This window comes from Mya arenaria, chromosome 13 (genome assembly GCF_026914265.1).
Source record: "Mya arenaria isolate MELC-2E11 chromosome 13, ASM2691426v1".
NCBI lineage: Eukaryota > Metazoa > Mollusca > Bivalvia > Myida > Myidae > Mya > Mya arenaria.
The window spans coordinates 29,700,019-29,715,544 of NC_069134.1; the positions used below are offsets into that span (position 1 = coordinate 29,700,019).

Below are 15,526 nucleotides of genomic sequence, written 5' to 3' on the forward strand. Positions count from 1 at the left end.
TTTTTTTTCGACCACCCAGTGGACATTTTTTCCAAAAATTCTTGTAAACCAAAAAATAAACAAGAGGGCCATGATGGCCCTGTATCGCTCACCTGTAGCTTTGCTAAATAAAGTGAACATTCTGACCTATTATCATAAAGATCCAATGAAAAGTATGGCCCCTAGAGGCCACTCTTTTATTTGTCCCACTGACCTAGTTTTTTACCCCACATGACCCTATCAGTAGGCAATGCTTCAAACCAAATATTTAAGACCTAGTCCTTGTGGCTTCAGACAAGAAAATTTTAAAGTTTTTTCCTATATAAGCCTATGTAAAACTTGTGACACCCAGGGTGAGGCCTCTTTTCACCACAGGTGCACAAATTGAACAATCTTGGTAGCGGGCCACTAGGTTATGCCACATATAAAATGCCAATGTCTTGTTGGTTTAGACAAGAAGTTTTTTGTTCTATATAAGCCTATGCAAAACTTGTGACTCCCCCCAGGATAGGGCCTCTTCTCCCCAGGGGCATAAATTGAACAATCTTGGTAGAGGACCACTTGGTTATGATACATACCAAATATTGAATGCGTAGGCCTTGCATTTTCAGACAAGAAGATTTTTAAACACTTTCCTTATATAAGCCTATTGTGTTCACAAGGTTTTTTTACTATCTGACCTAGTGACCTAGTTATTGACCGCGGATGACCCAATGTGGAACTTGACCTAGATTTTATAAAGATGATCAGTCTGACCAAGTTTCATAAAGATTAGGCTAAAATTGTGACCTCTATTGTGTTCATAAGGTTTTTCTAATATCTGACCTAGTGACCTAGTTATTGACTGCGGATGACCCAATATCAAACATGACCCAGATTTTATAGAGATGATCATTCTGACCAAGTTGCATTAACATTAGGCTAAAATTGTGACCTCTATTGTGTTCACAAGGTTTTTCTACTAATTGACCTATTGACCTAGTTATTGACGGTAAATGACCCAATATCGAACTTGACCTAGATTTTATAGAGATGATCATTCTGACCAAGTTACATTTAGATTAGGCTTAAGTTGTGACCTCTATTGTGTTCACAAGGTTTTATACTAATTGACCTAGTGACCTAGTTATTGACCGCGAATGACCCAATATCGAACTTGACCTATATTTTTCTAGAGATGATCATTTTGACCAAGTTGAATTGAGTTAAGCCTAAAATTGTGACCTCTATTGTGTTCACAAGGTTTTTCTACTAATTGACCTAGTGACCTAGTTTTTGACCTGGGTTGACCCAATATGGAACTTGACCTAGCTTATGTTAAGATGATCATTCTGACCAAGTTTCATTAAGATAAGGCTAAAATTGTGACCTCTATTTTGTTCACAAGGTTTTTCTAATAATTGACCTAGTGACCTAGTTATTGACTGCGTATGACCCAATATCGAACTTGACCCAGATTTTATAGAGATGATCATTCTGACCAAGTTGCATTAAGATTAGCCTAAAATTGTGACCTCTATTGTGTTCACAAGGTTTTTGTACTAATTGACCTAGTGACCTAGTTATTGACCGCGGATGACCCAATATCGAACTTGACCTAGATTTTATAGAGATGATCATTCTGACCAAGTTGCATTGAGATTAGGCTAAAATTGTGACCTCTATTGTGTTCACAAGGTTTTTGTACTAATTGACCTAGTGACCTAGTTATTGACCGTGAATGACCCAATATCAAACTTGACCTACATTTTACAGCGATGATCATTCTGACCAATTTGCATTGAGATTAGGCTAAAATTGTGACCTCTATTGTGTTCACAAGGTTTTTCTACTAATTGACCTGGTGACCTAGTTATTGACCGCGGATGACCCAATATCGTTCTTGACCTAGATTTTATAGAGATGATCATTCTGACCAAGTTGCATTGAGATTAGGCTAAAATTGTGACCTCTAATGTGTTCACAAGGTATTTCTACTAATTGACCTACTGACCTAGTTTTTGACCCCAGATGACCCAATATCGAACTTGACCTAGATTTCATAGAGATGATCAGTCTGACCAAGTTTCATAAAGATTAGGTCAAAATTGTGACCTCTGCTGTGTTCACAAGGTTTTTCTAATAATTGACCTAGTGACCTAGTTATTGACCGCGGATGACCCAATATCGAACTTGACCTAGATTTTATAGAGATGATTATTCTGACCAACTTGCATTGAGATTAGGCTAAAATTGTGACCTCTATTGTGTTCACAAGGTTTTTGTACTAATTGACCTAGTGACCTAGTTGTTGACCGCGGATGACCCAATATCGAACTTGACCTACATTTTATAGAGATGATCATTCTGACCAACTCGCATTGAGATTAGGCTAAAATTGTGACCTCTATTGTGTTCACAAGGTTTTTGTACTAATTGACCTAGTGACCTAGTTGTTGACCGCGGATGACCCAATATCGAACTTGACCTACATTTTATAGAGATGATCATTCTGACCAAGTTGCATTGAGATTAGGCTAAAATTGTGACCACTATTGTGTTCACAAGGTTTTTCTACTAATTGACCTAGTGACCTAGTTTTTGACCTGGGTTGACCCAATATCGAACTTAACCTAGATTTTATAGAGATGATTATTCTGACCAACTTGCATTGAGATTAGGCTAAAATTGTGACCTCTATTGTGTTCACAAGGTTTTTGTACTAATTGACCTAGTGACCTAGTTGTTGACCGCGGATGACCCAATATCGAACTTGACCTACATTTTATAGAGATGATCATTCTGACCAAGTTGCATTGAGATTAGGCTAAAATTGTGACCTCTATTGTGTTCACAAGGTTTTTCTACTAATTGACCTAGTGACCTAGTTTTTGACCTGGGTTGACCCAATATGGAACTTGACCTAGCTTATGTTAAGATGATCATTCTGACCAAGTTTCATTAAGATAAGGCTAAAATTGTGACCTCTATTTTGTTCACAAGGTTTTTCTAATAATTGACCTAGTGACCTAGTTATTGACTGCGTATGACCCAATATCGAACTTGACCCAGATTTTATAGAGATGATCATTCTGACCAAGTTGCATTAAGATTAGCCTAAAATTGTGACCTCTATTGTGTTCACAAGGTTTTTGTACTAATTGACCTAGTGACCTAGTTATTGACCGCGGATGACCCAATATCGAACTTGACCTAGATTTTATAGAGATGATCATTCTGACCAAGTTGCATTGAGATTAGGCTAAAATTGTGACCTCTATTGTGTTCACAAGGTTTTTGTACTAATTGACCTAGTGACCTAGTTATTGACCGTGAATGACCCAATATCAAACTTGACCTACATTTTACAGCGATGATCATTCTGACCAATTTGCATTGAGATTAGGCTAAAATTGTGACCTCTATTGTGTTCACAAGGTTTTTCTACTAATTGACCTAGTGACCTAGTTATTGACCGCGGATGACCCAATATCGAACTTGACCTAGATTTTATAGAGATGATCATTCTGACCAAGTTGCATTGAGATTAGGCTAAAATTGTGACCTCTAATGTGTTCACAAGGTATTTCTACTAATTGACCTACTGACCTAGTTTTTGACCCCAGATGACCCAATATCGAACTTGACCTAGATTTCATAGAGATGATCAGTCTGACCAAGTTTCATAAAGATTAGGTCAAAATTGTGACCTCTGCTGTGTTCACAAGGTTTTTCTAATAATTGACCTAGTGACCTAGTTATTGACCGCGGATGACCCAATATCGAACTTGACCTAGATTTTATAGAGATGATTATTCTGACCAACTTGCATTGAGATTAGGCTAAAATTGTGACCTCTATTGTGTTCACAAGGTTTTTCTACTAATTGACCTAGTGACCTAATTATTGACCGCGGATGACCCAATATCAAACTTGACCTAGATTTTATAGAGATGACCATTCTGACCAAGTTGCATTGAGATTAGGCTAAAACTGTGACCTCTATTGTGTTCACAAGGTTTTTCTACTAATTGACCTAGTGACCTAGTTTTTGACCCCAGATGACCCAATATCGAACTTGACCTAGATTTTATAAAGATGATCAGTCTGACCAAGTTTCATAAAGATTAGGTCAATATTGTGACCTCTATTGTGTTCACAAGCAATTGTGAACGGACGGACGGACGGACGGACGGACGGACGGACGACGGACGAAGAGTGATCACAAAAGCTCACCTTGTCACTATGTGACAGATGAGCTAAAAAGGAGTGGCCTAAAGGTGATTAAAATGCGCAAATTCATGGTTAAGTATATGGCTTTTAAAGACATTTTTCTCATAACAACTTCCTAGATTCAAACTCAAAAGATTCAGCAATTCATTAATATAATTCTGAAATTCTGAGAGATATTGAAGATGTGCAAACCAGCCGTGTATATTTCCTGAAATGTCCAATGCCACCTTATGACCAATTTAACATTAAATATCTGTCTAGCATGCTTAAATTGGGCATTTCAGAGAAAAAGGAATGTAATGTCAAACAAAATTTGCATATCAATCACCGGTAAACACATTGGATCCTGTTCATCATTAGTTATTTACCACAAGTTCTTGTTTTAGGATTAAGGTGAGCAAACACATCTTAACCTCATAGAGAAAATATAATTCACTTAATTAGCCACAACGCCATTACAAAACAGCAAAGGATATTCATGCACAACAAAAACAAGAAAAAGAAGTGAGAATATGGCAAATTATTGCCTCAACCATCAAAAAGATGTCAAATTTGACACTACACAATACATAATACAATACTGGAAGTACCCATTAAAAAATCATGCATCAGCATCAAGTATGACGAAATTGCAAACCAAGACAAAATCTCAATACACAATATCTACCATTTGAAAATGAATGATGGAACAACGAGCAACAATCAGTTACCTGCTTGCAGTGTTATTCTGAGCGCCTCGAGGTCTTTCCTCATTTCAACATGCATCCATGCGAGGCCTGCCGTAATTAGCAAGCATGCCATGAGCAGAAGAAAAGCCAACACGGATGTGCATGTTGAACACAAACCTGGGCCCTCGCTAGAAGTGACAAAATAATGTATGGGCTAGCATTTAGATTTTTAAAAGCTTTTTGTAATACCTAGCTTGCAGAAGCTTACTATAAGAATGCCTTCACTTTAACTAAGATTGGGTATATGTGTTTATATAAACCAATTAAAAACTGTGAAACCTATACAACCTGCTAATATTTTAAAACTTAGTCATTATTGAGCATTAAAAGGAGCATTATCTACTTATCTCATGAAATCAATTATAAACTTATCAAAGAATTTTCGGTGCGGGGTGATACAGGAATCCAGTGGATTTCACGTGAAATCCACTCAAAACGTGAAATCCACTCAGAACTCAGTTATTTTAATTAATAATTTATTTTTTTTATATACATATTAGAAAGTGCCTCATGAAGGGTTTATATTTCAAATTTTATTGAAATTGGTCAAAAAATAAAGAAGTTAGAGCAATTTTTCATTTTTTTCCAAAAATAGATCGGAAATCGAGGTGAAATCCAGATTCCGATAAGTGAAATCCACTCATAACTCATTAATTTTAATAAATAATTTTCTGTTTTTGTATATTTATTAGAAAATGCCTCATCAAGGGTTTATATTTCAAATTTTATTGAAATTGGTCAAAAAATAAAGAAGTTAGAGCAATTTTTCATTTTTTTTCAAAAATAGATCGGAAATCGAGGTGAAATCCAGTTTTCGAGAAGTGAAATCCACTCTTAACTCAGTTTTATAAATTAGTTATTTTTATTTTTTGTATACATTTTGGAAAGTGCCTAATGAAGGGTTTATATTTCAAATTTTATTGAAATATATCAAGAAATGAAGAAGTTAGAGCAATTTTTCGGAAATCGAAGTGAAATCCACATTTTGACAAGTGCAATCCACTTTTTCAGACGTGAAATCCACTCATAACTCATTTATTTTTAACAAATTAATTTTTCTGTAGAACAGATAATTGAAAGGGCTTCATAATGGGTTTATATTTCAAATTTTATTCAAATTGATCCAAAAATAAGAAAGTTGTAGACCTATTTTGAAAAAAGATCGGAAATCGAAGTGAAATCCACATTTTGACAAGTGAAATCCACTTTTTGAGACGTGAAATCCACTCATAACTCATTTATTGTTAACAAATTATTTTTTTTGTTGAACAAATAATTGAAAAGGCATTATCATCGGTTTATATTTAAAATTTAAATGGAATTGGTCCAAAAATGAAGAAGTTTGATAAATATATTTAAAACTGATCTGAAAGCGTGCGTAGTGAAATCCACATTTTGACAAGTGAAATCCACTTTTCCAGACGTGAAATCCACTCATAACTCATTTTTTTTTTTTTTTAACAATTTTTTTTTGTTGAACAAATAATTGAAAAGGCATTATCATCGGTTTATATTTAAAATTTAAATGGAACTACAACAATAAGCATATTTATATCTAACAGCACAATAATTGCTTTTAGCTCGTATTAATCTGTGAAATTACGTAATATGTTTCCTGATGGCGTGAAAGTATTTAATGTGTCCTTTGTTTTTGTAGTGCACCATGTCACTGTGATAGTCCTTATGAAATCTTATGTCCTTCATTTCAATGCATTGTACACTTTTTCGAACAAGATTATTGATGCGTTTTCTCTGTGCGTTGAAACTTTTTTTGCTTAGAAATTTGTCTTTGAAGTTTCCCCTTTCTGTTTACCTGTGTATATTTTTATCATATTTTGCTATTGTTTATTTTGTGTAATTATTTTCCTTAACTGTTGTGAACATACCTTTTCATTATCTCTCATCATTGTAAACCAAGTTAAACATATGATTTCACTTGGTGTAACTTTGTTCTGTTGTATTTGTTTGTTTATTTTTTTTTTTTTTTTTTATGATTACGTACATGTATATCAACCAATGTACATGTATAAATAACCATAAATAAATGTCTGGCATAAACAAATAATACAAAACAATTCTCGGATTATTTATTAAATTTTTAATATTTTCAAAATTCGAAAGTAAAAAAGGGCCATGATTGAGGGCGCCTCCACGTGGTATGGCCTGGATGTGTATGGATATTGTGTTTATCATGAAAAAAATTAAACAATTATGCATACACAACAAAACGCCCTCACAATATAACTTCAACTTTCTTATTTTTGGATCAATTTGAATAAAATTTGAAATATAAACCCATTATGTAGCCTTTTCAATTATTTGTTCAACAAAAAAAATAATTTGTTAACAATAAATGAGTTATGAGTGGATTTCACGTCTCAAAAAGTGGATTTCACTTGTCAAAATGTGGATTTCACTTCGATTTCCGATCTTTTTTCAAAATAGGTCTACAACTTTCTTATTTTTGGATCAATTTGAATAAAATTTGAAATATAAACCCATTATGAAGCCCTTTCAATTATTTGTTCTACAGAAAAATTAATTTGTTAAAAATAAATGAGTTGTGAGTGGATTTCACGTCTGAAAAAGTGGATTGCACTTGTCAAAATGTGGATTTCACTTCGATTTCCGAAAAATTGCTCTAACTTCTTCATTTCTTGATATATTTCAATAAAATTTGAAATATAAACCCTTCATTAGGCACTTTCCAAAATGTATACAAAAAATAAAAATAACTAATTTATAAAACTGAGTTAAGAGTGGATTTCACTTCTCGAAAACTGGATTTCACCTCGATTTCCGATCTATTTTTGAAAAAAAATGAAAAATTGCTCTAACTTCTTTATTTTTTGACCAATTTCAATAAAATTTGAAATATAAACCCTTGATGAGGCATTTTCTAATAAATATACAAAAACAGAAAATTATTTATTAAAATTAATGAGTTATGAGTGGATTTCACTTATCGGAATCTGGATTTCACCTCGATTTCCGATCTATTTTTGGAAAAAAAATGAAAAATTGCTCTAACTTCTTTATTTTTTGACCAATTTCAATAAAATTTGAAATATAAACCCTTCATGAGGCACTTTCTAATATGTATATAAAAAAAAATAAATTATTAATTAAAATAACTGAGTTCTGAGTGGATTTCACGTTTTGAGTGGATTTCACGTGAAATCCACTGGATTCCTGTATCACCCCGCACCCAAGAATTTTGTATAACATAGCAAGGAGATAAGTCCAAATATGGAATTAATTTTATAAATAAGAAAGTACAAGAAATCATTTTGCTGGGCAGCATGGCATGAACCGTGTCTTTTATATGCACAAATACTTTATCCATTACTCCAGGTAATCAGTTTATGTTAAAGAGTTTAAACAACACATATATTTTTTTTAATTGTTACATGTTAAATTTAAAAAAATGTTGACCCAAACGGTGTCAACATTTGAATGGCCATTTGAATGTTTATAGTTATTGTTTTGAAAACTGTTGTGGGTTGTTGGAAGATGCTTTAAACAAAGATATCATTTTTGTCTACACTTTTGCAATTTACCTTTGAAACAGCCTTATTTATCCAGTGAACTTGCCAAAGATGGCTATACCCCATCAAGTTTAAATGGAAGTTCGGGCACATAAAATTACAAGCAAGGTTTAGTAAGGTAAAAATGAATAATCATGAAATTCATGAAAGGCAACGTACATCTTGCGAGACAACACTTTACAATCTTCATCGGAGGACTCCGAACCGTTGTAACGTAGCAGTTCATGACTGCTCGACGAGTGTTTTCGCTTGACTTTTCCTCCGCTTACCAAGGCGTTTAAATCTCGCCTTTTCTTCATCCGTTTGGAAGGTTTGAAGTCCACATTGACCCTGTTGTGGAGATCCAGCCTGACGATTGGGAATGACAACACTTTTAGTCCTAATTACATTCAGAATAAATTTCCTTTTCTTTCTGTCAAAACATTTCCACCGGAAGTAAGTATTTTCCAATATCGAATTAATTTTCGTCACAAATAAATCGTAATCATCGTTATCGACATGACCATTTTACCAATCGTCATCGTCTCCGTCATCAACGTCGTCGCCGCCGCAATCATCATCATCATCATCATCATCATCATCATCATCATCATCATCATCATCTTTTTCATTATACAGAATTATTTTATGTCATGATTTATAACATTCTTATGACACACTGTTATGCACTTGCCAACAAGATATGTCATTGGAAAAATATGTGTTCAGAACAATTGAATTAAATTTACCTTCCTCTAAAGGCTTTAAAAAAATTCTGTTTAATACTATCAGCTATGATGATGTTCAAACAATAAGAGAATTTCCTTTTCCAAAATAGTAATATTTCTTTGCCTTGGATCATAACTACAAATTAATTGATCACTTGTTGTAAAAGTTTCCATTTGGCATTTATCAAACCTTTTATTAAACAGTCATTTCACCCTTGTGGAGTTGTTTCTTCACATTCAGTTATTCATTATTGCCTGATTTAAAATCTCTCTCAAAAAAATAAAAAATAAATATATATTTTTTTAATTTGGGGGGATTTTTATCTCCCACCGGGGACTGGGTGATGGATCAAAATTCTGTGGGATTTTTCCCCCCACCAGGAGATATGGCATGTATGTCATCATCACCATCATCATCCACCTTCTCAATTGACAGGAAGTTCACTTACAACATGGCAGGTTCATTATAGTTTTATAAGAGAAATGCAATATATCTTCAAAACTGAATCAAAACATTAATTCAAATTTGACAACCTGCAAAACTGACACTTCTTGAACAGACTACATGAAGCTTAAAAAGCATCTCTAGGCATTGGGAGCTAATAGAAAATGAGTTTTTCATACATTTATGTATATAACGCAAATTAAACCCTGGGCCTAAAAAAAAAAATGTTTGGTTAGGGTTACATCCTTTTCAAAAATAGGTAGGCAGGTAGGCTTTTTTTTATTTATTTTTCATTAGGCTTTATATAAGAATGTCATTTTCATCATTGGAGAATGGTGTTAAAGTTATCTTCTATATAAGCAATTAAGGTTTTAAACTACATTTTGAAAAGCAAAAAAAAAAGAATTTTTTTTTTTTTTTTTTTTTTTAGTTTTTCATTTTTTTTTTTCAAACTGACTATAAAAACGTTAGGGTCGGCGCCTATTCCGTAGGTAGGGTCGGGTAACCCGAACCAAATGTATTTTTTTTTTAGGCCCTGTATACAAAATACAGAGGCTATCTCACCAAGAAATAGTACATTCTTTTTTGTCTTCCTCAGGGGAAGCTAATGTTTTTTACCCACCAGTTGACGACAGAGCTGCACTTGATGTCACCAGTTCTGACCACTCAGAATTAGAGTCAAATGATAAAACAATATTCAAATGTGTCAAAACATAGGACTCCAAAGAGTAATGTTGCACCAACTAGTGTCAAAATAAGTTAAACAAGCAAATATCACATTTCTGACCATTCAGGATCAGATTCAAAAGATAAAACAATATTCAGTTGTGTCGAAAGAGCTATGTTATGCCAGTTGATGTCAAAATAAACAAAACAATCTGTTATCAAAGATCACATTTCTGATCACTCAAGATCCAATCCAAACTATAAACTATGTAATTGTGTCCAAAGAGTAATGTTGCACCAGTTGATGTCAAAATAAGTAAAACAAACAAAGATCACATTTCTGACCACCCAAGATCCAACCCAATCTATAAACAATGTAACTGTGTTCAAAGAGTAATGTTGCACCAGCTGATGTCAAAAAAAGTTAAACAAGCAAATATCACAGTTCTGACCACCAAAGATCCAACCCAAAATACAAACATGTTCAGCTGAGAGAAATGAAATGAAAAAGAAATGTTGTATCAGCTGATGGCAAAATAAGTAAAACAAGCAAAGATCACATTTCTGACTTTCCAACCACTTGGGATCAGACACAAAAGATAAACAATGTTCAACTGTGTTTCAAAAGAAATGTTGCACTGGCTTGTGTCGGATAAGTTTAATAACAAGCTAAGACCACATTTGTATAATCAAAACTTTAGACACAAAACATATCAAGTCTTGGCATGGGGGGTTCATGGGGACTCCTCCAAGTAATTCATAACATTTTCTGGCTGAAACTGTGCATTTTATTACCTTTTTTCCTTTCAATAAAGTAAACTTGGACATTTCAAGGGGGGGGGGGGGGCATATTGAAATATTGAAATAAAAAGTAAAATTTGACGATTCAAGGGGGGGGGGGGGGGGGGGCGCCAAGTGTGCCCCGCATCTCTTTCCCCCTTGGATCCACTAGTGATTATAACATTAACATTCTAGAGGATAGACTAGACTCTCACAACCAGCTTGGTCATAAAAATACTTTAGTCATCTGGTGGCGTACATGTAGTTAAACTATTCATATATAATGTAAGCTGATCAATTGATTATTTTCATTTCAATGTTCATCAGTTCTCTTACCATTACTATATCATTTCTATCCATTTACTGATGAAACAGCTTCCATTTCTGTGGCATTTACAAGAGAAACATGGTGAGTAATGTGGACAATTCATGTCTTAACCATAAACCATAGGTCCTAGTTAATAGGTCTGTGTTAAGATAAGGCACCAGTCAATTGTAACCACAGCCCCCCCAGGTCCGGGGAATAGCGGGGACTTTGACTTTCAGTCCAGCCAACCCCAGGTAAAATCCCCTCCCTGCAGGGACGAACTGATGGTAAAATCCACGCCAAATGCCCCTGCACCCAAGGGACCCTAGGTAAAGCCCATTCCCTGCTATATTTTGCGGGAAGACAAAACCACCACATTCACCCGGCACTGCGGGGCTACCGGAAAGGTAAAAACACAGCCCATTTCCCCGGCTATACCCCCGGACCTGGGGGGGGCCGTCGTTACAATTGACTGGTGCATTAAATAAATATAGAAAACAGCAGAACTTCTTTTCATTGGTAATTCCAAATAAAAGCTCAGGAAAATTAAATATTTGAAAATGTTGTTGCACTGCAATGCTTATATTTTTAGAAAATTGCGTGAGGATAATGTCAGCATAGTCCTTTCAGCAAATCCAAAAAAGTACATGTAACAAAAACACAGTTGAAACCGCAGGCTTACCAGTCATTTCAATGAAAGATTTTAGCCAAAACTTCAATCATTTTAAATCTGTATAAATTTTACAACACATTGATTTCTTATACTTGAAATTATTTTCTCAACTTTGCCTTCATTTTTAATACTGGCTCAAGTTCAATTTACTCAAACATATAGCAAAATAATAACACTATGATAATTTTATTTTAATCAACTAAAATCTTCGTTTAAATGGCCCCCAGAATCTGAAATTCTTAATACCTAGTAAAATGAAAGAATAAAATAAAACATTAATGTATCATTATTTTTGGACAGCAGAAGATTTTAGTGTATGTAGATATTATTGTTGATTTGTTAATGTGACATTCCTATACACAAGTTCCTGAAATCCTTGAGTTCACCTGAGACATGACTGGTTCTTTCAGAAGCATGACAATTTGTACATGGTTTACACTTCATGCATTTGTTTGAAGTGAGTTTAATCAGCCCTTGGTAAATCAGAAGCATAACATGCTTAATTAAGTATCTTATTTCATTTAGCCAAATTAATAACTGGTACTAAACAGACTTGATTTTAAAGCCTGGGTACCATAGCTGGGTCGATTAATACTTTCTGTCAATAAAAAAACACATTGGGCCGATTTTTTAGAACATTGTTAAAGTTAACAACGCTGTTAACATCATCAACATTAACTTTCAATTTGTTTCTACTCTGGAAGTTTAATCAATACACTCTTCCTCTGCCATATTTCTAACAAGATTTGAGACAACTGTTTCAGCTGTAATTGTATATATCAAAATATGTGAGCACATCATTTAATAGTTCATGCTCACAAGTTAAAGCTGATGTTGTTAATCACATTGTTAACAATCGGCCCATTATGTAGTTTCTACTAAAGTCTCTTTTATACAGCCACTGTTTGGCAAACTCCTAATGTCCAGTTTTCTATAAATCACCACCACTCACTTGCTCTTAGTTTTTCTTGGAGGTCATTGATCTGGGTAGTGAGCCAGACTGAGGTGAAACTGAGAACGAGGATGCCCCCCACCACACCGACTGTGAGGAGGCCCTTCAGCACCACCATTGAGTTACAACATGAGTCATCCTGGGCTATTGGTTTAGACCTACGCCTCCTGTAGAAAGTAAGAGAATTTCTGATAAAAATGAGATAAATTCCACCACACTGACAGTGAGGAGGCCCTTCAGCACCGCCCATGAGCTACAACATGTATCATCCTAGGCTATTGGTTTAGACCTCCGCCTCCTGTAGAAAGTAAGAGAATTTCTGATAAAAATGAGATAAATTCCACCACACTGAATGTGAGGAGGCCCTTCAGCACGCCCATGAGCTACAACATGTATCATCCTAGGCTATTGGTTTAGACCTCTGCCTCCTGAAGAAAGAAAGAGAATTTCTGATAAAAATGAGATAAATTCCACCACACTGACAGTGAGGAGGCCCTTCAGCACCACCATTGAGTTACAACATGTATCATCCTAGGCTATTGGTTTAGACCTCTGCCTCCTGTAGAAAGTAAGAGAATTTCTGATAAAAATGAGATAAATTCCACCACACTGACAGTGACGAGGCCCTTCAGCACCGCCCATGAGCTACAACATGTATCATCCTAGGCTATTGGTTTAGACCTCTGCCTCCTGTAGAAAGTAAGAGAATTTCTGATAAAAATGAGATAAATTCCACCACACTGAATGTGAGGAGGCCCTTCAGCACCACCCATGAGCTACAACATGTATCCTCCTAGGCTATTGGTTTAGATATCTTCCTCTTGACAAAGAAAGAGAAAGTCTTATAAGAATGAGATACAATTCCTCATGGTTTGAAAGGCTTTTAGCATCATCCATGAGTTTCAACATGTTTCCTGGGCTATTGTTAAGACCTGCACCTCCTGAAGAAAGAGAATGTCTGATAATAATGAGATAAATTCCCCCACACAACCATGAGGAGGCCTTTTATCATAGCCCATGAGCTACAGTATGTATATTCCGCTATTGGTTAAGACCTTGGCCTCCTTAAAAAAAGAAAGAGAATTTCTTATAAGCATAAGACACAATTTTACCACACCAGCTTTTTAAAGGGCTTTAACCACCGCCCATGGGTTACAACATGTATCATCCTGGGCTATGGTTTAGACTTTGGCCTCCTAAAGAAAGAAATAAAATGTCTGATAAGAATGAGATACTATTCCAACACATGGTTTGAAGGGCTTTAAGCATTACCCATGACAAAAATATACAAAAATGGTCTGTGTCATGGCAATAAACTAATTAGGCTGAAGTGCAAAACATTAGGATGATTCTGGATGGCACCCTTATTTGTTTATTGCTATGACACAGATCTTTTTTGTTTATTTTTGTGCACCAAAAAGACACATAAATGTAAAAATGTTGACCCAGAAAATGTGAAAATGATATCCAGACCAAAAAGTAATCATGATCTACAGACCCAAATTTTTTGGCAGTAATATGGGAACAAACAATATTTTCTTTGGTCTTAAAAGATATCATTAGAATAAACAGCTATCACTACTATTTATACATACTTTTTTGGTTTCTTGCCCTTGATCGGTGGTAGGTTAAGCCACTCCACTTCGCTGTCTGTGGAATCCAGCAGTGTCATGCTGTCCCGAACATCCGCAGACAGCCCGTTCTGTCTTGAACCCTTCATTCGATCTTCACTACAGGAGAGTAGCTTCAAGTTTGATAGTACTTTTTTTATTGTTTTTTTTCTCTCTCTCAATTTATGTCAATTGTATCCTCTACCATTTGTATCCTGGAATGTCAACAAGATTGTTATTATTCAAGGACCTTCCGGCAAGGAAGAATGAGTTACCATTATATCAGTTTGGCCCAAAGCATTCATTTAAACATAACAGTAACACAAAACACATACATAAGCAAATATATGCAAAAAATGAAATGCAAAATTAAACACATTTTAAATAAAGTAACTTCCAAATTAAGTTAAGTTTTTTAGAATTTAGAAACAAGCTAAAGGTTTCTGTTTAGACTATCATTAGTAATATTTATTCTTTATTGCAAGATTTATCATTTTAAAATCATTTAACAATGCATGTGACTGGGGTTAAGTACTATCTCCATAATAATGGATAAAAACTAACTCTATCATCTGTTTAATAACAATGTAACATATATATATACATTTTTTTATTGCAAAAACACAACACCCAGAACATCAATGCTAGAATCATTCTCATGATTTTATAGATATGCATAGGCATTGGCAGAGTAGAAGTTAGCTCTGCCTTTAATATCATAAAGCATGAAAGTTAATCTTAAAATACCACAAGAGCATGATTAGAGCTACAATATTATACTTCTGTTTTCCAAATTTTATGCACACTTGATCATAATGAATAAATTAGGGATGTGAAGTGAATAAGACAACTTCAAGCTTGAGTGTAACTATGCATTTAACATTGATAAACCTAGCTTCCTGGTTTACGTTAAATCCTA

General features: G+C 34.6%; 1 protein-coding gene across 3 annotated transcripts in view; it reads right to left on the reverse strand.

Annotated features, from left to right (window-relative positions):
- LOC128213732 (uncharacterized) overlaps positions 1-15,526 on the reverse strand; it is a 39,079-nt gene that overhangs the window by 20,022 nt on the left and 3,531 nt on the right. Inside the window, exons 2-3 of one of the 3 annotated variants that reach the window (XM_052919752.1) lie at positions 14,593-14,822; positions 12,998-13,164 (exon numbers count right to left, since the gene is read on the reverse strand). In XM_052919752.1, the coding sequence (XP_052775712.1) occupies positions 12,998-13,164; positions 14,593-14,717 (292 nt within the window). In that variant the 5' untranslated portion in view covers positions 14,718-14,822. Of the gene's footprint in view, positions 1-4,901; positions 5,048-8,626; positions 8,917-12,997; positions 13,165-14,592; positions 14,823-15,526 lie in introns of those variants that run through there. The other 2 variants (XM_052919753.1, XM_052919754.1) reach the window with 2 other exon arrangements.